This window comes from Aedes aegypti, chromosome 1 (assembly GCF_002204515.2).
Source record: "Aedes aegypti strain LVP_AGWG chromosome 1, AaegL5.0 Primary Assembly, whole genome shotgun sequence".
Lineage (NCBI taxonomy): Eukaryota > Metazoa > Arthropoda > Insecta > Diptera > Culicidae > Aedes > Aedes aegypti.
This window is the reverse complement of record NC_035107.1, coordinates 282595101-282619715: the sequence shown is the minus strand read 5'-3', so window position 1 is coordinate 282619715 and position 24615 is coordinate 282595101. Positions and strand designations below refer to the sequence as shown.

Genomic DNA, 24615 nt, shown 5'->3' with positions numbered 1-24615 from the left:
TTTTTCTACGGGCCGAATATGAGCTGGGAATCGGCTAAAATTTTTGGAGAAGCCAAAATAGATCTCATGCGGTAGAATACTTTTGGAAATATCTAATTCTTGAATCCCGGAAAAAAAGATCTTCTGGAGAACTCTCTTAAAGAATTTGAATTTTTCAGATGTCTTAGAGGTGCGCGAAAGATGTTTTTGGGAATATTTTGACGTTTCCAGACAAACTCCTGGAATAGTTTAATTGGAATCAGTTTTGGTAGAATACTCAAAAATTCGTTGATCATGATAAGATTTATCAAAAAATAGATCAAAGATTCGTTCTGACTCTCTGCCGAATGTTGCTCTAGAACTTCTGTTGAGTGTTGAACTTGCGTCAGTAAAAAAAAACACATAAATAAAAAAAAAAAAAATGAGGAAATTACCCTAGAACTTCTGCTAGCAATTCGTTCAGCAAATCTCTCAAAAATACGTGCTGGATTTTAGGTAAACTTAGTTCAAATATCTCTGCCAAAAAATGCAGGCCAAACAATTTTACTTGTGTTTAATTTTCATCTGAATTATTCAGACAGTTCACCTCTTTCTTTGATTATTTGTTTTTAAGACCAAAAAAAAAATATTTTATGAAAAATTAATTTCTATAAAACGTTACTAGTTTGGAAAGTTACTTTTGTAACCGTTTTTATGAAAAACAAAGTTTATTTACTTTTAGTGAACAGGTCAAAATTAGTGACCAAGTCGCTAAAAAGTAACTCGTTACTAGCCCTGTCAAATGCATTAATACATTACAGGTCAGGCTCGATTATCCGACGACACGATTATCCGGAATTTCAGGCTCGATTATCCTGAGTATTTTTTTTTTTCTTTGAGAAATTCATCATCCAATCATCAACAATAATCGAACATCTGAAACTATTTCTTTCATTCAAATTTCAAGAAGCCTTTATGAAAATCATTTCACTAAACTCCAGATAGCAAGTGCAGTGCTATGATAGGTTACTAATAAATCCTCTGTTTTTGAGAGTAAAAACTGGTCTTTAAAACTGCAAAACGATTACGACTGGTTCCCTCCTAATTAAAAAAACGGGAACGCCCATAATGGGTTCATGTCACGCTCCAAGGAGGGAGGGGGTCAAGCCAAGCTTGACAGGCCTTACTACTCATACAAAAAGCGTAACAAAGGGGAGGGGGAGGGGTCGTAAAGTTTTGAATTTTGCTTGACATAATTTGTGTACCATCCCTGAATTATGCCTCGCCAAATTTGTTCTTTTTCAATTTTTGAACACAAATACCAGGTGAAATACATCAGAAGATAGTACAAAGTTCTGCTAAAAAACTTAGGAAAAATATACAGAAAAATTCACTACAGATTTTCTCAGAAACTTTAAAGGGTTCACCAAGGAATCTATCAAAGGTTTGCCCAGCAGCTCGCAAAAAAAAATACAAGACATTCGCCAGTTTTGACAAGAAATTTGATAAACAAATGTCACAAAATCCAGTAAAGATCCTATTCCAAATCTGTGGAAAATTAAGTATGGATTTTGCTAGATATGCCAAGGTGTAAGATCGCAACAAATATCTAGGAATATTCCTAGAAAATCTTTTTCGGTTTATGCTCGATATCTGCTAAGGAATATACCAGGTTTAGAGCTTGGACTCTTGACCTTCTGCTTCGAAATGGTCGTTAGATTACTTAACCTATTCCAACGCGATTTCACCAGCAATTTGCAAGTCGTGATCGGTTAAATAAAAACTTCGAAGGATTCTCTTACAAATCATGCAGGTAAGTACACGAAAATTTTCGCATATTGGTCCTTTAAATATTTGAGGAGTTATCCGGATTTTTTGCCTGGAAATAATAAAGGATTTACCGAGAATGAAGAATTTATCAAAGCATTTTCATTAGAATCTATGAAAGATTTCAGTAGAACTTTGTTCAGTGCTTATTGGATATTTGCACAGAAATCATGATGGATGTCGCTAAAAATTGCCAAAAACAATGAAATATTTTCGCTTTTACCCTCCAAACGCGTTCAGTTGAACACGTCACAATAGTACCTAGTCAGCGTAAGCGCCATGACGGAGCTGCCTTCATCTTTTATGTAGTGCTAATGAGCCTGTTTGAGTAACTGTAATTTGTTTAGTCGCTTGTGCTTGTGCTAAACTAATGAAAAAATAGAAATCAATGTTTATTCGATATTCAATACATTCCATAAACTATAACAAAACACATAAAGTTAACATAGCTGATATTGCAGGTTAAGTATTAACTATAACAGAAATATTTATTCAATTCCGACAAATAAAACAATAAAAAATAAGTTTTATATTCATTGATTTTTTCTTATGATTCCATTATTCGGGGGATTCGATTATCTGGAGTGAAAATTTGTTTCGATACTCCTGATAATCGCGTCTAACCTGTACAAAAATACAAAGCAAAATACAAATTGATATTTTTGAAGACATTATTGCCCAAACGTATCCTATTTTACACAAGAATAACAAGTTAGGGGGGTCCGTAGCCTTGAGGTTACGCTTTCGCTTCATAAGCGGAAGGTCATGGATTCAATTCCCAGCCCCTCCACAAAAAAACCCGTCCAGCCACCAGAAGACGCCGCACGGAGGACCGTGACCGTGGGGAGCACATCCATTCTCCGTCAGTATCAGATGGTGACTGAGACAAACTGACCCTCTTCGTAGGCAGCTAGCCTCAAACGACTTAGGAACACGGCGAAATGAACCACCGCAAGAGCAAAGGACTATGGCTTATGGAAATCGATTGGACTGAACAGCAGAGCTCTCTCCTACCTGCTCGGTGTGAGAGTAAAAAAGTAGAAGAGAGTGAAAGCAGATGTATATATAGATTAGTTAAAAATAGATCTGTATCGGTATAGCAGATACAGACGAACAGAATCCGGCACAGTAGTGGCCACGATCACGGAGTGCCTTAGAAAAAAAAAAGAAAAAAAAGGCATCCCAATAACATTAAAAAGAGGGATCTATCACGTTATTTCTAGAGATCAGATAAATTCCTCCAAATAAATCCATCTATGTCACCATAAGACTTTTTCTGAATTAAAAATTTCCTAGGGAATCCATAAACGACATAGAAATACGCTGAACAATTTGCCAAGAGTATAAAAAGCCAAAAACCAACAAAGAATTTGTTGAGGACCTCAAGCATCTATTAAAATACTAATAGAAATTTCGTAATGTTGAAGAAATTCGCCAACGGTATAGATATACGCAAAGTTAGAATGGTACATGCCTAGCCGAAATTGGACACCACAGATTTTACATCAATATTTTTTCCTATCTTGTGAAACTCTGGACTGTTGGCACGGTTAAGGTGAAATAGTTTTGAATTCAACTTCCAAAATTGCACTAAAACTTCAATGGCACAAATCTCGCGAAGGAAACTTCTAACAACGGTGCACTTTTTATTTTGACATTGTGCACTAGCAGAAAGCTTAAAATAAAAAGATCAGGAACGTTTGCCTACTATTTCTCCAGTTTAGTGCCTTTGAAAACGTGAGTAAGGGCACAAGACAGCGATTGTGACGGTTATCTCTGGATTCCGGATGTATCACCTTAAGCCGATTTCAACCAATTTAAATCTGTTTGTGGCCGTATCTGTAGAGAGGGTGAAAATTCCTGCTTGTTTAGGTAAATATAAGGCTAGGTTTAGTAGAATTCTACAACCAAGTTTTCTTGTCTCCAAAAATGTTCGAGCATGAAGATGTCACCAAGGATGACGAGAGCTACTCAGAGAAGCGATCGGAGTTTAGCAGCAAATATTACAACGCGAAGCGTTGCTGGAAAAGGTGAAAGCATTGGAGGAGTCATCTGGACTAAATAAATCCATCCGGAACCTGGATACAACGCAACAACCAACCATCGAGCACGTACGGCTGCCGCAGATTATCGGCAGCTTCCGCGACCTGTATACGTTGCTCATTCATTTGAAGGTAGACTTGCCGAATGTGGAAAAACATAACTACCAGAAAGGATGTTTGGCAGGTGAGGCAAGGGCACCGGTGGACCCTTTGGCAATTATGAAGGCCAACTATCAAATCGCTTGGGAGATCCTAACGAAGCAATACATAACTCATTTTGCTTCTTTTGGTCAGCTAAAAATATAAACTTGAACACAATTCACGTTTTTCAGTTGCTATTTGGATTGGAAGTTCATATAGAGACTGTTATGCCTTTATTTTTCAATATGGGACTGCACCAACTTCATATTTTTCCACAATATTTTCAAACAAAGTGTGTGAATGTTTATATGCATAGTAAAATATACGTTAAGACATGAATGTTGCGATGAAAAAATGTATTTGTTCGAAAATCCATATGGGACAGTTATGCTTTTATGGGCAGTATTGTTGGATATCATTTGCTCTCGCATGGATTCAAAAACGAGGAGAAGTTGGGAAGAATTCTCTTTGACTAAAGAGCAGGGTGCCGTCAAGAATCTGATCGAGTTCCTACAGCCAAGAATCAGAGTTCTTGAGTCCCTTCCCGTGAAATTATCGAGTGGCAATCCCACTACCGGAATCAGAACATCTATGGAGAACACCTTCTCTACCAATATACAACATTCAGGCGAAGACATCGAGCGATGGAAAACGCTGCTGTGCTGACAACCATTCACATTTAATGTTGAAAACTACCATCACAGCGTGTAGTAGTACCCAATCACCAGAGAGGCCGGAGATTCCCCATAGAACGCTTACCCTGGTAGAATCCGGATGTGATGAAGGACTGCAACAGAGCAAATTCGTTACTAGTAACATGGCGACATGTTCGAGAGGGTTACCGACCCAGTTTGTTCATTTCAGAGAATCGAGGTGCCCAAATGTTTTCTTGGAAGCAATTAAATCCTCAACAAAAGCAGACAGCCAAAATATTTCGTCCAGGAAGCAAGTCTGAACCTGGGAGGGAGAAACCAATACAAAATTTCTGTACGTCATAGTGAGCCGGGATTCCGCTGTCACGAACTGTCAATGTGAGCCCAGATCTCAAACATTGGACTAACATGGAAAAAGCGCGTAACTGATTGAAACACATTTTCGCATTTCATCAAAAGTGACAAAAATAGAATGAAAATCAATTCATGCACACAATGCAAGTAATGTTACGTGAGCACCTTTCAATCGGATTGAATATAATGCATTGAAAACCGCATCGTTTTACTTTTTTCAATAAAAATGAATATTTAGTGCATAGAAAACTGTGGCCCTTTTTCCATGTTTGTCAGGAAAAATCGAAAGTACAATACAAAAGAAAACTAGCGATTTTCCCCAAGCCTGCCTTGATTGTTGTTGGCAAGTTGGAATTATCTTGCAGTTCAAACATTGTTCTATATTTCGTGTGTAGTATCGGTGCCTCCCTCCCAGGTCTGAACCTACACAGATCCCAGTGAAGCAGCTTGCGATTAACGAGCGAGTGACAGTAAAGGCCATGACTACTGACCAGACGTTCAGTTGGACAATATCATTGGAATGTAACATATCAACCGAGCAGCATAGGCGTTCCGAATCCAATTCTAAAACAGAAGTTGTGTAGAAAAGTGGAGCCCACTTAGATCCAGCAACGAGGAGCCAAAGACTAGTGTGGCATCCGTAATGTTAGGGAATAGCTAGAAGAATCGAACCAAGAAATAAGTTGAATGGAAATGTTTTCCATTGTATGAGGTGAAGCCAAGAAGCGTGGAATTACCCGGAAGATTAGTGGGATTTTCTGAAATCCCAATCATTTCAGGGCGGGCAGGAATGTTCAAGTGTAACGTCATATCGACAAATTCCTCGGTGTTTGATTGATCATCAATGGTGGTGAACGAAAGGCAACGGAAGGAAGATGACGCACCCAATTACCGAAGATCAGTGTTGAATACGTCGCCAAAATACTCAGACGGAGCCTAGAATCTAAGTTTACCCGATCGGACCCAAAATTATCTGTCAAACTCTATCAAAAACCTTGCACGGATTCAACAAACGGATCGCCACACAATCTCCCATGATTATTAGCTTAGCTTAGCTTAGCTTAGACTGACTACACATATCAATGGTTGCTATTCCGTGATTGACCGAAGTCAGTGAAAATGCACAAAGAATCAACTAGAAGTTCGGCTGGGATTGGCCATAATCTTCTTCAGTGTGCATAATTCAGTGCCTCTATTTATACAGGGTCAATAACGGCGCCGGCCACGTCCTTGCAGTCAGGTGGGATTGGGGGAAGGAATGTTAGTGTGTAACCTTTGCTTTTTGGAGACCGTGTTTGCCTCTGCATCTCCACAAAGGTTACTGGGAGGGATGTTTGTTAATGGGGAGGATCGTTGGGTCATAGGATTCACTTTGATAAGCGATTAGACCATGATAAACAATGATTTGTGAGATATATACATGCTTATACGTAAATATAATTGTTCATATAATTTCTATGTAGAGGAAAATTATGCCGACACTTGAGGTGACGAACCATTCAAAGTTTGTTGAACAAATACCTAAATGTAACATTCCTACAGCTGTCAGGACGAAAGCATGTGTTATTATATTTTACTCATTTGAAAAGAAACAAAAAACTCGATTGGTTGGGACATCATAGAACACTTATTATTATGCCGACACTTACAGTGGCGAACCATCCAAAGTTTGTTGAATAAAGTGAACCTTTCGCAAGTCTACACTTGTAGTGTCGAACCATTCAAAGTTTTTTTAATTACAAAAATAAAGGTATATAAGAGGTGTTCTGAAAAAAAAAATGTTAAACATAAATAAATCATGAATCAGAGTTTGTGTCGACACTCACAGTGACGAACCATCCATAGTTTGTTGAAAAATCATATTTACATCCCACCATTGTAACGATCGAATGTGCAGTCATACATATTTTATAGATTAGAAATAGTAGCATGAAACGAGCTCACCAATTGATCCGTTATCCTTGACTGAGCAGCCACAATCCACTTTCGGCTTCACTCGTTTGCTCGGCTATAAAAAAGCACTCAGGAAAAAAAATAAGCGCGCGACCCAAAAAGAATAAAAAAAAACTGTTCGGGCTTTCTTGACGCACTGCCCAGGAGCAAGCGTCAAGGTCGAAGGATCAAACAGAACTCACCACACAATCTCCCATGATTATGTATAAAAAGCCATAAAAGCCGCCAACAAATTTGTGAGGAATCTGCTTAGAATATCTAAATCAATTAAACGAGAATCTGCAAATAATCTGATCAGAAATACAAACACGACTAGAATCTATCGGAAGGAAAATTGTAAAATGGTTTGAGACGAGTGCCTCACAAACGACCCGCATCATCTGTGGATGCCGCGTCACTCTGTGGGCTCCAGAAGAAACTGCGATCAAGAAAGATTCACCCCCGCACCAAATGCACGATGTACAAAACGCTCATTAGCCCGGTAGACCCCCCCCCCCTACGGGCATGAAACGTAAACTCTTGGAGTTTTCCAACATCGGGTGCTTAGGCCGATCTTCGGCGGCTTGTAGAAGAACGGTGTGTGGCGGCGAATGATGAACCACGAGCTCGCCCAGCTGTACGGCGAACCCAGTATCCAGAAGATGGCCAAAGCTAGAAGAATACGCTGGGCAAAACATGTAGCAAGAATGCCGGACAATAGCCCTGTAAAGATGGTATGTTCGCTTCGAATCTAATCGGAAATTGACCTAAAATTCTAACACAAATCGGAATTCCAAATCAACTTATAAACAAAAATTTATGATATTCGCAACAATAGGATAGTTCTCCTTACATTCTCACGCAACATTTTATCAGCGGATACCTCAGCTGATCAACTTCAGTATAATTCATATATCACTCAACTTAAAATAGCGGCAGTATTACAAATTACTCGATTACAAATCACTGACAGTCTAACAGTAACAAAACACTTCCTGATATAATCGATACCAGGTAGTCACTGTCAGCACGCAAAATTCGTATAAACAGTTTCACATTATCACACGAGACCATAAATTAGCCCAACGATCGCCACCGTTTGTTCGTTGCGATGTAAAGCAGTGCAACTAATTACCTATAGATCGTTTGTTGGCTTGCCCGGAAGAGTCACACGACCACACACTGGTCGAGCGCTAAGCTCACCTACTACATACCGCAAACAAAGAGTTTCGATTCGATCCGATCCGACCGAGATTTGCATGGCAAATTAGCGCCCAGTTTGTACCGGGCGCTATCGCCCGTTTTTTTTTTGTTCCAATTAATCCGCGTTGATCACTCACCTCGTAAAATATCCACGTGCTAAAGATCGTCTGAAAAAGGTTATAGCCCACGAGTAGGTTCCTAAGGTCCATCGGTTTCCGCTTCTCCATGATTCGCGGTGCGAGCGATTTGCTAAAGTAGGCATAGAATATGCAGAGGGCCAGTGTGGGCAGTGGTGAGGACATCATTGGCCAGTCTGCTACTCGGGGATCTGCGAGGGGAAAGAGAAAACAAGCATTAGTACAAATTATGAAAAAGTATTTTGCGAAATTTATCTCTGACAAGTAAACAAACTTAGATTATCGTTTCATCGTATTCCGAATACAAGATTCAAACATTCTACTCTAAACCTTACTTGCAGCCAGGGATCAAATTCTGAGACAATTGAGAGTATCTCTCACTAATCGCTCTGTGTGACAATCATGATCCGCTGCATATCATGAGTTGCTGTTTATCATTTTCTGATAAAGCTCTGATTAGATCGGGAGATAACAGTGCTTGATAAAAACCCATTTAAACAAGCTCAGAACCTGGAGGACAGTATTGCTATCGGATGTTTTGGGATTGTTTATAATGTCTCTGACACCTAACTCCAATCGTAAATAAGTGAAATAAATGAGTTTTATCATCGCTTTCTTGTTGGGACCCTCGTTCGCTGCTGTTATTTATTAAGCTTGTTACAACTAGCAAGAGGGGCCTTCCTTAGCCGAGTGGTTAGAGTCCACGGCTACAAAGCAAAGCCATGCTGAAGGTGTCAGGGTTGGATTCCCGGTCGGTCCAGGATCTTTTCGTAATGAAAATTTCCCTGGGCAAAGAGTATAATCGTACCTGCCACACGATATACGAATGGGAAAATGGCAAACTTTGGTAAAGAAAGCTCTCAGTTAATAACTGTGGACGTGCTCATAAGAGCATTGAGCTGAGAAGCAGGCTCTGTCCCTGTGGACGTTAATGCCAAGAAGAAGAACAACTAGCAAAACATTGCCGATCATAAACCGATACAGATGTGATGTTTTCCTAAACTTGCTTTGATCTTCATTCGAAATTAAATAAGACTGAATGAAACTATGTATCATTTTTTTTTTTTTTTTTTTTTTTTTTTTTTTTTTTTTTTTTTTTTTTTTTTTTTTTTTTTTTTTAAGGCACTCCGTGCTTGTGGCCACTACTGTGCCGGAATCAGTTTATCTGTATCTTCCTTACCGATGCAGTTCTATTTTTAGCTAATCTATATTATTTACATCTGCTTTTTCACTCTCTTCTGCTCTTTTGCTCTCACACCGAGCAGGTAGGAGAGTGCTCTGCTGTTGGTCCAATCGATTTCCATAAGCCATAGTCCATTGCTCTCGCGGTGGTTCGTTTTGCCGTGTTCCTGAGTCGTTTGAGGCAAGCTGCCTGCGAAGTGGGTCAGTTTGTCTCAGTCACCATCTGAAACTGACGGAGGATGGATGTGTTCCCCTCCTAAACACGGTCCTCCGTGCGGCGTCTTCTGGTGGCTGGACGGGTTATTTTTTGGAGGGGCTGGGAATTGAATCCATGACCTTCCGCTTATGAAGCGAAAGCGTAACCTCAAGGCTACGGACCCCCCCTACCTATGTATCATTCTGTCATTAATTTCTTGTGAAAAAAATATAAAATCCCTAATACTTGAACGCGAGCTAATTGCATACATTTATTGATGGATTTAAGTGGTGTACACGACGAAAAATGTTTAAAAGGGAATTTGTTTGAATTCCACTCAACAAATTTTCTCAAAACCGTATGAAAGTTACCTAGGTCGATTTGAGAAAGCCATCGAGTAATGGTGTGCCATAAAAAAAGATCATTGTCACCCCTACGGGTCAAACTTTGGGCGATTAGTTAGGGCGCTAATTGGGCCGATTAGGTATGGGTGAAATGGGGTTGTAATCGACAGGGGTCACCTCGAGTGCAAGCGGCGCCTCTTTGTATGCAAATAGGAAGCGCGACTACCTATTGGGTACGAGCTGACTGTTGGAAGCCGGTAGCTACATGTACCCACTTAGCAATTCAACGACCGATCGATTACGCAGTGAATGGGTGGATTAAAGGCAGTAGGTGCCCCCGTAGAAACGGGGTTTCTACCGATCGAATTTTCTTTGTGGTGTAAGCTCTGTCTGTGACAGCTATCCAGGTATAATTTATAGGCGTACGAGCGATTCAATTTGTCCGCAGTGTGACCGCAGGGTGACTTACGGAAAGTTTTTGCTGTTTGCTGAATGTTTTTCCTGGTGACAGATTAGCTTACGGTAATGAATTGCGTTTAGATCTAGCATACTTAGCTTTGTTTAGTACACATTTGCATAATTCTATTGAAGTGGATCGTTGCGATCGATTTTATGGCTTCAATTTGTGCTCTTAGCAGCACAAATATATTTTGGAGACATGCGCTTAAAATCATCCACAAGATGCCACTAAAGAGCAACCTTTTCAGTGAACTAAGCGCCCTAATTGTAATTTTCGGTTCATTGTGGAATTGATGAGCAGTTTTCGGCTTTAAGCCAGTCATAAAACCACGAGAGATCCTATAATATTACTTAAGAGTAGAACCAGAGAAATCGAATGCAATAGTAAGAAATCAGTTGCGTTTATTTGTGCTCAATTGATGGTAAGGATGCTACCTGAAACAATACTGGTGCATTATCGCAATCCCAAAATAGATAGTGAAATAACGCCAATGATCTACGTAAATTCACATGGGGTTTCGATCTACTTCGTCGCAAGCGCTATTATTCGTTGTATCAAACTTCTGTTCAACTACGGCGGATATTCAAACTTACCTTTAATATACATTCATTTTCCAAGTGTATTTTTTTGAAAGCAGTTTTTATAAGCCCTCTTTACACCAAAAATGAATTAACACTGCTGTATTTCGTTAAATAACTTCAGTTCAATTATCCACTTTGTACTTTGTCACCGAAATCGTAGGACGAAGACGTACCGAGCGAAATCTCATTAGCTATTATATTAGATTCCTTCAACGACGGCATAAAATTGAGAACGTAAACAAAGTTTTCAAGTTATACGGAGAAAAAAAACTTGTGCGTATCAATGTGTGCGTGATGTTCGTCGTTTTTTTGATTGAGGTGTTTTCGTTGCACTGTGAGTAGCTGTCATTATTGTTCGGTCAAAAGGGATTGTACTTGTGTTTGGCCTGTATTTTGATGGCCCAATGAATTTTAAAGGAAATTTATATATTTCGTCATGCTGAAGTAATAGAGGGAGATGTCCGTAGATCTAGAATTTGTAGTAAAACATGTTATTGTAACGTGTAGGTGTTTTATTTTCAACAACTCACTATATCACAGTGAGCCGTTAGTTGTGAAACGAATCAAAATTGACTGTAATCGATACGATAACGGATACGACGAATACAGGCAAAGATAAGTAATATTTTCATGGCTTTATTTCAAATTAACGATCAAGATTTATCAAAATCTTATTGCACAATCTGAAATATCCTGGTCTTGGAAAAGAATTGTTTGGCATCGGTTCTATCATCATAATTCACTGCAATACTGGGAAAATTGTAGGTTCTCACTGATCAAAGCCTAATACGATGGATATTAGTACATCTCCCTATTCAGAAATCAGACGACGATCTCGAAACATAAACTGCACTCATATCGAAGTAGTCAAATAACCGAAAAAGATGGAGGAAGAATTCCGAAGAGAATCTTGGGAGAAACCTAGAGAGGATCTTGGAAAAAATCTATCAAAGATTTTGGAAAAACTTTAACAAGGATCATTAATGAAATCCATTGATAATCTTCGAAAAGAATTGTCGTAAATTTCTGAAGAAACCCACCACACGCTAAACTTGCCACGCTCAAAAATGAGTGCCGAGTACACAAAATCAGCCTCTCTTCATGCAGCACAGATTCTGTGCAAAGGGGGCTGTACACAGTTTTGTGCAAACGATGGTAAACAAACCGAATGAGTGAAATGCGCACAGAGGAGGAACGCTTGGAATGCGGAAATCGCTTCCATTTTTGTTTTGTTTCTGAAAACATTAAAAAAAACATTCACATGCTCAAGTTTTCAGAGATTTTTTCATTCAAATAGCCGAAGCGGAAGCAAATGGGGAAAAAACTTCCACATTTGCGACCATCTTCCGGCCCATCGAAGTTTATGAAAGAAATCTACAGTTGCTTTTCAAAAAAAAAAAAAAAAAAACCCGTGGAATGAATGTTAGTAAAAATTTGTCTAAGATCATGAAAGAAATCCTCCATATATATATCAGCAGAAATTCAACGAAAGTCTAGGGACCATGAAGGATGTTAGAAAATATCTGACAAAGATCGCAGAAGAAATCCGTCGAGGTTATTGAAAGAAATCCACAGAGAACCTTGAAAAAAAAACCTGTCACGGATCTTTGAAAAAAAAAAAAAATAGTTCGAAAATATTGGAAGAAGTTAGTAAAAACTCCAACGATAATGTTGTAACAAATCTGCCACAGATCTTAGAAGAATTCTTTAGAGCATATCTAAAACCTAATAAGGAAATATGTTGAAATTCTTATTGATTATTGATCTCAAAGAAGTTAGAAATCCGTCAAATATCTGGAACATGTACACTGTAGGTTTTGCATAAGAAGAATCTACCAAGGATTTTGAAAAGAGGCCAAAAAGAGATCTCTCCAGTAATATTTGATCTGTATTGCAGAGTTCATGCTCAATTGATTTTGAAGCACGATCAAAGCAAGCGAAGAAAAACATCGCATCTGTATCGGTCCATGATCGGCAATGTATCGCAAGTTGTAACAAGCCTGATAAATAACAGCAGCGAAGGAGATCCCCAAAGAGAGAGCAACGATAAAACCCGTTTTTTCGCTCATTTATCATTGGGGCTAGGTGTTTTATTTTACTAACATGATAAACAATTCCCGAACATCCTATTGCAATAGTGCCCTGAGGTTTGGAGCTTGTTAGCTGGGTTTTATCATGCACTGTTATCCTCCCGACTAAATCAGAGTCACAGCAAAAGATAATGAACAGACTTTTAAAATGTGTTGTGGATCATGATTGTTACAGAGAGCGACAAGTGAGAGATATTCTCTTTTTTGTCAGAATTCAACCTTTGATCTTCGATAATATGTCGAGATCTAGTTTTTAAAGCCTCCGAGATCTACCAAAGATTTCCAATCAAGGATCTAAAAAAAGGAATCGCAAGAAATCTTCCCACAATTAGGTTAAACTTTCGATAAGAATATCTTCAGATTTTTCCCACTATTTCATAAGAAGTCTACCCAAGCTTACCCCAAGAATCTGCAAAGGATGCAAAGTTTCATGGATACCATGGATTTCAACAGAAGTATAAAGAGGATTTTTCGAGCATTTTGAGAATATTTTTTGCCATGAAGCTGCAAAGGATTTTGGCGATGTTCTGAAAAGGTTTAGTATAAAGAGAGTCAAGGATATCTGCAGAAGGCTGCTGGAAATATGTCAAGGATTTCGTCTAAAGTTTACCATAAAATATTGCAAAATATCTGCCTGGATGGAACTAATCCTGCCATACATATACAGAGTATTTTCCCAGGATATTGAGGATACTCCAATGATGATTATCGAAAAAAAATCGTCAGACAATTGTCAAGCACTTCTCAGGAGAACTGAGATCATCTGCGAAAAATTTTGTCATAAATCTGCCAAGCCGAGCTGAGCTGAGATCGAATCTTCAGGAAGAAGTTAATTTAAATCTTTCGATAATGTTGTAGCCAATCTGCCGAAGATCTCAGGAGAATTTTATTGATATCCTCAATAGATTTCTTCTACGATCTTCGGCAGATAAAGAAATCTAATAAAAAATCGAGAATAAATTTACTAAGGAAATATGTTCTTGAGAATAAATTTACTAAGTAAATATGTTCTCGATTATTGCAGATTATCGGGGATTCCACGAGAAATTTGTTAAGAATCTGCGAAGGATTTTGTCGAAATACTGCCAAAGTTTTGTCAGTACATTGCCAAGGTTTAGAAACGAATGCCCCTTCTGGATATCTCCAAAAGTAAGCGAAAGATTTCTGTGGAAATATGTCAACGATTTCGACTAAAATTTGCAAGATATCTGCCAAGAATTTCGCCACTTATGAAACGAACATTGCCATACATCTACAGAGGGTTTTCCCAAAAGTATCTAGGAGAATTCCAAGGAGAGCATGAACAGATGTTCCGTCAAAAATATCTACAGACGTTTGTCAAGAATTTGATAATAAATCTGATAAAATTTTACCCGAAATCTCTTCTATGATTTCGGTGAAAATCTGCTAAAGATTTCAAAACAAATCTAGCGGCCTGAGCTGAGCTGTTGAATAACCAAGTGGCTCAGTAGAACTGGATTTACCCAGTCTTGTTAGCGGAGCACACAGGTATTTCTAGCATAACTTATCAAAAGAACCTATCAAACACTGAGAGGCTCTCTTTGTTTATGTAATCAAAAACTGAGCCACAGTAACGTCTTCCTTTGCGTTTTTTTTTGTATGAAACGCTAACCAAGTCTCTTGATCCATAGTGAAAAACTTTCCGGAAGCTTTAGTATTGCACTGTTATTACCGAAAGAGAGCGAGATGGAGAATCTCTCATTGTTACATAGGTGTTTTTGAAAAGTTTCGATTTTAGAAACATGAGAAGAATTAGGATGTGGGTAGTTGTAGGCTTGAATTTCTCGAAAATCACGTCAATCTTCTCACTGGATTCGCTAATTGTGATTTGCTGCGATTGCCAACTGTAGTCGGAATCTTATGAATTCTCCCAATTCTGATTAGGATTAAATACTGAGGCAGGATTTCGCCAGAAATCTGCAACGGCAAACTTACCAGAGCTTTCGTCAGAGATTTTCTTAGAAACTTGCAATCTATCTAAATAAATAAATATGAAGTGGCGTTGTTATTGTGGAAGGTGCTTGAAGACATCTACTCTTTCAGCAGAACAAAAGACAAGTGCGTTTGTATATGATCACCTAAAAAGCTATAAAATTATGATTATTTTAAGAGACAGACAAGAATACTTTAAACTACTTACAAATTCGATGGATTAATGTAGGAAAACAATTGATAGCTAGTTACTCGCACCTCCATCTTGGCAACGCAGATTCACTTCTACTCATTATAAATGTTGTACAGCTAGGGTCGCTGTCAAATTAAATATTGCAATGAATTTTAAATTGAAATGCGCTCTTGTGCGCAGCAAGAGGTGTTTGTTTGTCATGAATTGGCATGAAAACAGGTCAATTCTTTCACAGCCCTTAATCTATCACAGTTTCATTCTTCATTGGCTGCGACGTGTTCGTGTAAGAAAAAAATGTTTCCTTTGGAATAATCGAAAAAGCGGAAGAAAACATAACTAAAAACTATATTCATTTTGTATGGGAGATTTCACGGAATTTTCAACAACCTACTTGATGGAAGTTTGCCCGGACTACTAAAAACACGTTTAAAAGTTCAAATTATATTAAAAAATCTATCGAGAATTTTGCCGGGAATCTCTCAAATAATATAAAAGGTTTCATTGTGGCTTTATTGCATTATATATTGCAGTTTGAAAACGAAAAAGGAATCCGCCAAGCCAATAATGCCAGGAATCTTTCGAATACTTCAACTCAGATCTAGAATTATGCTACAGTCAACTTTCCCTAACTCGATGTTAAAGGGACCCTCGAGAGAGATATCGAATCAATGAACCCAAAAGCAGTGCAAATGCGATCCAAGATACCATCGAGGTAGCCATAAAAATCAATGAATAAAGCACATGTAGATTTTATAAGGAATTGATCAAGAATTTTTGCTGGCATTCTCCCAAAAAAAAAATCCTGCGAGAGAACCTCTTGCATTTAACCAATCTCATTTTATATCAATTTCCTAAATTCTTTAGGATTTTATAATATAAAATAATAAAATTCAAGATGCAAGAAAATCTCTTTATGTTTGTAGGAACTATATAAATGATTGTAAACAAATTATCCTATGAGCGAAATGTTCCAATCAGGAAACCAAGAACTCAAATCCCAACTTACCGCTTTTATTGTCCATTAGATCTCGGTACCAGTCGTGTATGTCTGTGAGTATGAACGCCATCTTGGATGATCTGCAAGCGAAGAAAAAGTGTGAAAATTAGTACCGGCTAGTGAATTATCATCAAAACAAATTGTACGACAAGCAGTAGATAACGGCAATACAAATCTCCGCTAGTCTGAAACGATATATCGCCTCGGCGCGTAAAATCACCACCACAAACTATCCCCCGCCTAACATAAATCACTAGGTTTTACAAGCCGCCATCACGTCTAACTGGTTGGTTGGTGGAGACCTCTCGCCGCATAACCGTTACAGAAAACAAAACCCATCAATCAATCGATCACCCATCGCTCGGGTGCTCTGTGCCTACACCCCTAAGGAATACCGATCATGACTTTATTGGTCACAAAACGATTCACAGTGGCCCTAAACTGGTCAAAAGTAAAATACTGACTTTTAAAATGAATCTAACATTGAAAGGAAGAGAATCTCTCAATGTTAGATAGGCGCTTTTGAAAAATTACGCGATAATTCTAGGTAATGTCATTAAATTGCCTTAAAAATCATGTTTCATCATTGAATTAGGATTTGTGAACGATTTGTACTTTTGACCAACATTAGTCTGGAGCGCGACCACTGTGCGCCTGACCACGATCGATGGTGTGTCGCACAGCTACCGGCGTTGCCGCCTCTACGACACCGCCCCAACCATAAAAGCGGGCGTTGGATGCGTTTCCGCATCGATCAGCAATATAATTGATATGGTCGCCACCGTTAAGCCCCCTTTTATGTGTCCGCGCACAAACTTTTCTGTGTCACTTGAACCGTGATCGACAACTTTCTTGATTCGTTTCAATGGTCGAAGGTTTAGGAGCGGGCAACCTCGTGATCCTTTGAATTTATTAGTCTTTGTAGAAATTCATACGCTGCGAAGAAGGGTCACCATTCATGACATCTCAAGTTCAAAAAAGTCATGACATTTTGCTCGCACTGTGAATTATTATATCATATTTCGCCGCTCACGATGAACATAAATTCCTCTCCTTCTCTTCGATCACTTGCTCTCGTTTTTGAGCGCTCTCTCCTTTTTAACAATTAACCGCGAGCAGCAGCAGCACCTTATTCCGCTGGATCCCGTTAGTAGGTCATGACCAACCTGTAGACCGAAAAGAAAGGTTTCCGTCTTTGTCCCCTTCCCGGATTACCCTTCGGTCCGGACAACACTGCACAGCTTTTGCACGATTATCATCCTATTTCTCTTCGTATCGCCTTCGCGTATTACTCTGTATCGGTCGGCGTGATAATCACCAACGATGATGATACTACTTAGCACTATCAGTCACCTCAGAGGGGCACAGTGGTATTGGTAGTGCCCATAGGCCAAAAAGGAATTCCTTGAGACATAATAAACAGAATCTCTGAAGTAATTTGTACAGGAATTATAGGACGAATAACTGGAATAAGTGCTGTAGTATGAAGTGATGTGGAACCTAAAATAATTTTTTGAAGAATCTATGGAGATTTTGCTTGAGAAGTTATTCAAGATAAAATTGGAAGAACTGCTAGAATAATCTTTGGGTGAAAGCTGGAGGAATTCCTATAGAAATTCTTGGAACTTATTGAGGAAGTCAGCATTGACGAATTTATGCAGAGTTCTTAAAAAATTTCTTCGAATAGACCCTGGAGGTATTTTGGAGCGATACCTATGTTTGATTGTGGATGAATTGTTGAAGAAATCCATATGGAAGAGCAAGTGGAAAATCGGCGTAAGAATTTGTGTAAGTTTTCATGGAAAGTAGTTTAACGAATTAACCCAAAAACTCTTGAATAAACTTTGTAGATTTTCTGGGTAGAACTGTTTTAAGAATGTTTGAAAGATGTTCAAGAGTAAAAATGAAATATTTAGAGGACATCTCGAGAAAGTATTTGATATTTTTTTTCAGTTTTCGTTGTTCTGGAAGAGTTTCTGGGAGAATTGATGTGATCTCGGAAAGTATTTCTGGATGAATCCCTGAACAAGTCTTTGAGATTTTGCTCAAGGAATCTGAGAAGTATCGGTTGAATAGTTGCATAATAGTCTCTGAAGCCACTAGAATTTTGTACTAGAGTTAAAAGCAAGTGGAATAAGTAGAACATACTTGAGAGACCATTTTGATTGAAATAGTGACTTTGAAGACCCTCCATTGACTATATGGACTTTTTTAGGACTTGCAATAAAATAGTGACAAAGTCTCTAAAGAAGAAGGATGATTTATGACCGCTCTGTAGAACAAATAGAACCACTGTGCGGTGGCGACTACTCGATCCCAAAGAGAGACCTCTCCTAGAGTCCACAGTTGTACCCCTCGCGGAGGGGTGGTGCTGTTGAGTACAACATATTCACAATACACAAACAATCCCGGTCCGTACTCACTGTATGAGCGTGTGAGGCAAAAATATGCGAACCAACAACAACACCCGACCCGAACGATTATGCAACGGTTATTGGTTTGTCCTTCGCTCGTCAACTTTTACTTTCGTCGATCGCGGAATGATCGCGCCACCGATCAAAGTGCGCATATACCAGTACCTATTCACCGAATGCGGCGCGAACAATGGGAACCGGTTGGGTTCGGTTCGGTGCGGGGTGACTGTGCAGGTTTCAATGAATGAACTTGTCTAGGGGGGCCGGCGACGATGATAAGGGTCGGAATGTATTGTTTTCTGCAACGTTTAGCGCATCGCTAGAAGCTTCGGTGATAGCGCAATTAGAATGCTAAGAATTTTGTTTTTGAATATATCAACGACATGATTCAAATTGTTTGACGTAATTTTTGTATATTTGCATACAGAACCAGTAGGGAGCCAGATCCTATTCTTGGCACTTTTGAATCACTTCGGCAGTGGGGTTTTTTTAAAGCTACTAAGCTACTCATATTTGGCCAGAATATGCGTCGTATGGGAGGGCTTCTTGTTGCAAAATTTCAGACGATGCGGCTGATAAAAAAAAAACCCATGCCAAAGTGAATCATGGAAGCGCCCAAGTAGCTCTGCACCCTAGTTTCTTCAGGATTCTTTCTAGAGTTTCTCTCAGAATTCTTCTAGTGACTCCTACTACAGAAAATGCTCAATATTTTTCTCCAGGATTCCTCAAAATTGTCTTTGAAAAATTAAGTAAAATTACATTCAGAGCTTTCATCAGGAATTTGTTCCAAAACATACTCAATGGTTTTGTAGGGTTTTTATAGGGATTCACTTAATTTTTTTTTTTTCAGAGATTTACCCTAGAGTACTTCTGTAAATTTCTTCCAATAATTATTGGAATCTGAATTGTTGTAAACATAACACCTAAAGCGATTGTGCTGTCTTCCGCAACTGTCGGTTTCCCGAATGTCCTCGGCATTTTTACTATCAAATGGTAAGATGAGGACACATATCTCCAGTAAAGACATTTCTTGCTCCATTTCTAACTGTTTCATACTCAAAAATGGCATTCGAAGAGAAGAGGTATTAAACGAGCGTGCGTTCAATGAAAAACCTTCTGAGAAAAAATAAAAGAATCTTCTGTAGTAATTTGTTATTTAAATAGGGAATTTCAAAGCTAAATTTAAAGGAATTTCTAAGAACATTTTGTGGGATTTTTTTCCGAAACATTGAGGGAAATTCTGGCAAACTCTTAAAAAGGGTGTTTGAAAGCTTGAAAAATTCAACCAGAAGTTTATCCATAGATGCCTCCAGGGATTTCTTAAAAATTGTCCTTCATAATATCTTCAAGATTTTAACTAACTTTTAACTTTTTTTTTCTAATGATATCGGCAGGAATTACTCAGAGACTCAGGAATTCCTACAGTAATTCTTAAGATTTCTCAAGGAAGTCTTTAAAGATTTGTAAAAAGTATTCTTCCAGGATTTTTTTAAGCATTTCTCCATGGAAATCTAAACGATTTTTTCAGAAATTTAAGAAAACGTTCAAATAATTCGTGAGGTATTTCTAAATTAAATTTCAAAGTAATCTTTGATGAAACTTGTGTAAGTTTTTGATGAATAACGGTTACTAGGAGAACTCATAAGATTTTTAGAATAGTTTCTAGTTAAATTGTTAAGATGATTAAAAAAAGCAAAAAAAATGTGTAGGATTTTCTGGCAACATGCTGCAGTGTTGATTAGTATGCAATGTTAAATAAACATTTGTAAGTTCCAAGGCATTTTTTGGGAAATGTTTTGTAGAACTACAGTATTAATTCTTCGATGGAGTTCTTGATAAAGTTCTGGAAAAAAAATCTAGAATAACGCAAGAAATATATAGGGTTGAATTTGAGATTTTTTTTAAAAACATTCCTAATAGATATTCTCGAATGACCCCTCGAGGATTTTTTGGAGAAATTCTTTGGAGTTACCGTGGATAAAATGACGTAGCATTCTTGTCGTTTTTTTTTTAAACAAAAATCTCTGGACAATTTTTTTCAAAAACTCTGGAATTAACCTTTGCGGTTTTTCTTGGAAAAAGATCTGTAAAAATCTTTAGAAGATCTCCTAGAGTAACAACGAAAAAATTCGGTTTAAGGATCAATGGCAGAGGAAGTCCTAAGATAGTATTTGTAAGTAATCCCTGAGCAATTTACTGGTTTATGATAGTAACGATGAAGTACTCGACAATTTCATGGAGCAAATTCTGGAGAAATTTCTCGAAATATTCTTTGAAAAATAACTGGAAGAATATCTAAGTGTATTTGTAGAGGAATCTCTAGAAAAAAATCTGGAGAAATCCCTGTAGGAATCTCTGGAAGTGCTCCAGATGAAATCTCTGGAGAAACCACTAGGATAATCCCTGAAGCTGTTCCTCGACAATTCGTAGTTGCTACTCCGTGATTGACCAGAATAATCGAAGTTCCACAGGGAACCACCAAGAGATGTAGCTTGAAAGTAGCTTTCCATCTGCAATGTACACTTACAAGAACTCCAAACATTAAAAACTCAATAACGGCGCCAGCTACGTCCCTCCGATCACCAGGAAAGGGAAGGAATGTTAGTGTGACATCCATTGCTACTAGAGACCGAGATCACCTCTGCGTCCCCATGGTTGTCACAGGAAAGAGTTAGTGGGGAGGGATGATAGCTGCATGATCAGGATTCACCTTGGTAAGAGATGGGATTCATGCAACCTCAGTTCAAAAAATCACCTATCAGTACTTTAAACACAACGTGAACATACGGTAAGTCGACACTTTTAGCGTCGAACCATTCAAAGGTTATTTTCTATAATGATAAAAATCAGGTAAAAGCAGGGATTGAATCCTGAGAAAATTGAGAGAATCTCTCACGTATCGCTCTCTGTAACTATCATAACATGCTGCACATTATGAGAGACTGTTTATCGTATACTGCTACAAGTTTGATCAGATTGGGGGGATAGTAGTGCATGATAAAACCCCTCTAAACAGGCTCCAAACCTGGGGGATACTATTGCTATTGGAAGTTCGAGGATTGTTTATCGTGCCAGTAAAGAAAAACACCTATCCCCAACGGTAAACAAGCGAGAAAAATGGATTTAATCATCGCTATCTCTTTGGGGCTCTCGCTCGCTGTTTCCATTTATCAGACTTGTTACACCTTGCGATACAATGACGATCGTGGACCGCAACAGATGGGATGTTTTTCTTTGCTTGCTTTGATCGTGCTTCATACTCAAATGAGAGCGAATTCTGCAATGCCTGGGTAAAAGGAAAGGTACCGTCGTTGGGGGTGACAATGGGTCAAAAAGGGATATGTGCGATTTATTTTTTGAATAATTATCGCAATTTAACTCCAATAAACTTCAAATTTGGTGTGTATGTACTTTGATGGTACATCAACTGTTCAAAAAATTAAAGACAAATATTTATTCACAGCGGCACCACAAGTGAATGAAAAATGACCCAATCTCACCCCATAGGTGACATTGGGTCACTGTAATTGAAATAACTTGTTTTTGAGAATATGATTTCAAAACCATTCACAACTGAAAAATATTGACAAAAAAACGATGCAAACAAGACAAAAAGATATCTAAGATGTTTCACAAGTATGATAAACCCACTTAAAAGAAAGATTATACTGAAAATTGAGGAGCTATGAGAAAAAGTATGTGAACCCAACATTTATCGTCAAGTTTACATAAATTTTCTTGGTTTTTCCCTCAGATTGTCTTCAAAGTCTCATCCCAATTGCTATAAAGCCCATTCAGTTTCCCCAAAAGTGTACTGAAACAGTGATTATTTTAAACCTTCGCAAATAGTTAAATTTCGGTGCGACATTCCACGATCAATAAATTTCAGGCAGAAGTTGACGTTATAACTCCAGTATTTCAGCGATCCAACTCATTTGTACTTCCGTGAGATGTTTCTATAATATGAAAACGCTGATAAATAATCAAATTTAGAAAAAATAACACCCTTTTGATAAAAATTTACGATGTTGCTGCGCACGAAACACAGTTGCTGGTTTGAGAAGTTGTCAAAATGCGTTATATTGTTATTCAATCCACGGAATACTCAAGTAGACTTGTTTGATATTTCAGAGATGCTGTATTTGGAAAGAATAAACACATCTTAATGAAAAAAGAGAACACCCGGCACCGTAAAATGTCAAAAAAGTGGACTTGGAATTTCATTTACTATCGTTCTTGCTTGACCCAATCTCACCCCCATTTTCAATGTTTTAGACATCATACCGAAAAAAATGATTTTTTTGTGGGAAAATCAAACAGATTCCGGAAAATACCTGTGATGTGTAATGAAAAGACTTTCAACATTCTACTAATACAACGATAGAGGCTAGAGTACATGCGTGATACTTTGTACAGGAGAAATTTAATGTTGTAAATTTTATCTAGTTTCAACATGCAAGTTTATTGATGTAGTAAACAAAAACTACTATTTCTAAAAATGTATATTGTTTTGAATTATGTGCAAAAATATGTTCCCTAACATTGAGCGTTATTAGCTGAAATATTTCACAAAACATATTTTTCCGTTTTGACCCTATCTCACCCCCTAGACCCATTGTCGCCCCCATCGACGGTATGGGTTTTTTTTTTTATTAGTATCATTCCAAACATTACATTCATTTCTTATATCTAGGTGTTCTGTGTTATTTGACAACACTATCATCCTAATTTGGTAAAACAAATTTAAGATTTAATTTACATTTTGTTAACAACATATTACATTGCATTTGCCGTAGCAGTTCAGTTTTTTTACAGGTGAGTTGATTTCACCTGCTTATAAGAGAAAAAAAAAACGTTAACCTAACTTAACCTAAACATATAACGCATTAATCGTGGCAATAGAAGATTGTAACGTTTTTTGCCTGAAATTATGAATGATTGTATTTGACATTTGTTCCAATGTTTCAACATTGGATATTCTATGTAACTCATTGGTACTATACCAGGGAGGAAGCCTCAGAATCATTTTCAAAATTTTATTTTGAATTCTCTGCAGAGTTTTCTTCCTGGTATTACAACAGCTAGTCCATATTGGTACAGCATACAACATGGCTGGCCTGAAAATTTGTTTGAATATCAACAGCTTGTTCTTAAGACAAAGTTTTGATTTTCTATTAATAAGGGGATAGAGACATTTTACATATTTATTACATTTGGCTTGAATGCCCTCAATGTGATTTTTGAAAGTTAAATTCTTATCTAGCATGAGCCCTAGATACTTAACTTCATCTGACCAATTTATTGGAACCCCTCTCATCGTGACAACATGTCTACTTGAAGGTTTCAAATAAAGAGCTTTTGGTTTATGTGGGAATATTATTAGTTGAGTTTTGGAAGCATTAGGAGAAATCTTCCATTTTTGCAAGTATGAAGAAAAAATATCCAAACTTTTTTGCAATCGACTACAGATGACACGCAGGCTTCGTCCTTTGGCGGAGAGGCCTGTGTCATCCGCAAATAAAGATTTTTGACATCCCTGAGGTAACTCAGGTAAGTCAGATGTGAAAATATTGTATAATATTGGTCCCAAAATGCTGCCTTGAGGAACACCAGCTCTTACAGGAAGTCTTTCAGACCTGGAGTTTTGATAATTAACCTGAAGTGTACGATTTGACAGATAACTTTGAATTATTCTAACAATGTATGTTGGAAAATTAAAGTTCTTTAATTTTACAATCAAACCTTCATGCCAAACACTGGCGAATGCTTTTTCTATGTCTAGAAGAGCAAGACCAGTAGAATAGTCTTCAGATTTGTTGGAACGGATCAAATTTTTTACACGTAAAAGTTGATGAGTGGTCGAATGTCCATGGCGGAATCCGAACTGTTCATTGGCAAAAATTGAATTTTCGTTGATGTGGGCCATCATTCTGGACGGTATGGGGTTTTTAATGTGGC

The 24615-nt window shown here is 37.9% G+C and overlaps 1 protein-coding gene across 5 annotated transcripts in view; it reads right to left on the bottom strand.

Annotated features, from left to right (window-relative positions):
- Nucleotides 1-24615, bottom strand: part of LOC5572161 (elongation of very long chain fatty acids protein AAEL008004) — a 133684-nt gene that overhangs the window by 33033 nt on the left and 76036 nt on the right. For all 5 annotated transcript variants that reach the window (XM_021837993.1, XM_021837994.1, XM_021837995.1 and 2 more), the window contains exons 2-3: nucleotides 16253-16323; nucleotides 8248-8438 (exon numbers count right to left, since the gene is read on the bottom strand). In XM_021837993.1, the coding sequence (XP_021693685.1) occupies nucleotides 8248-8438; nucleotides 16253-16313 (252 nt within the window). In that variant the 5' untranslated portion in view covers nucleotides 16314-16323. The remainder of the gene's footprint in view (nucleotides 1-8247; nucleotides 8439-16252; nucleotides 16324-24615) is intronic.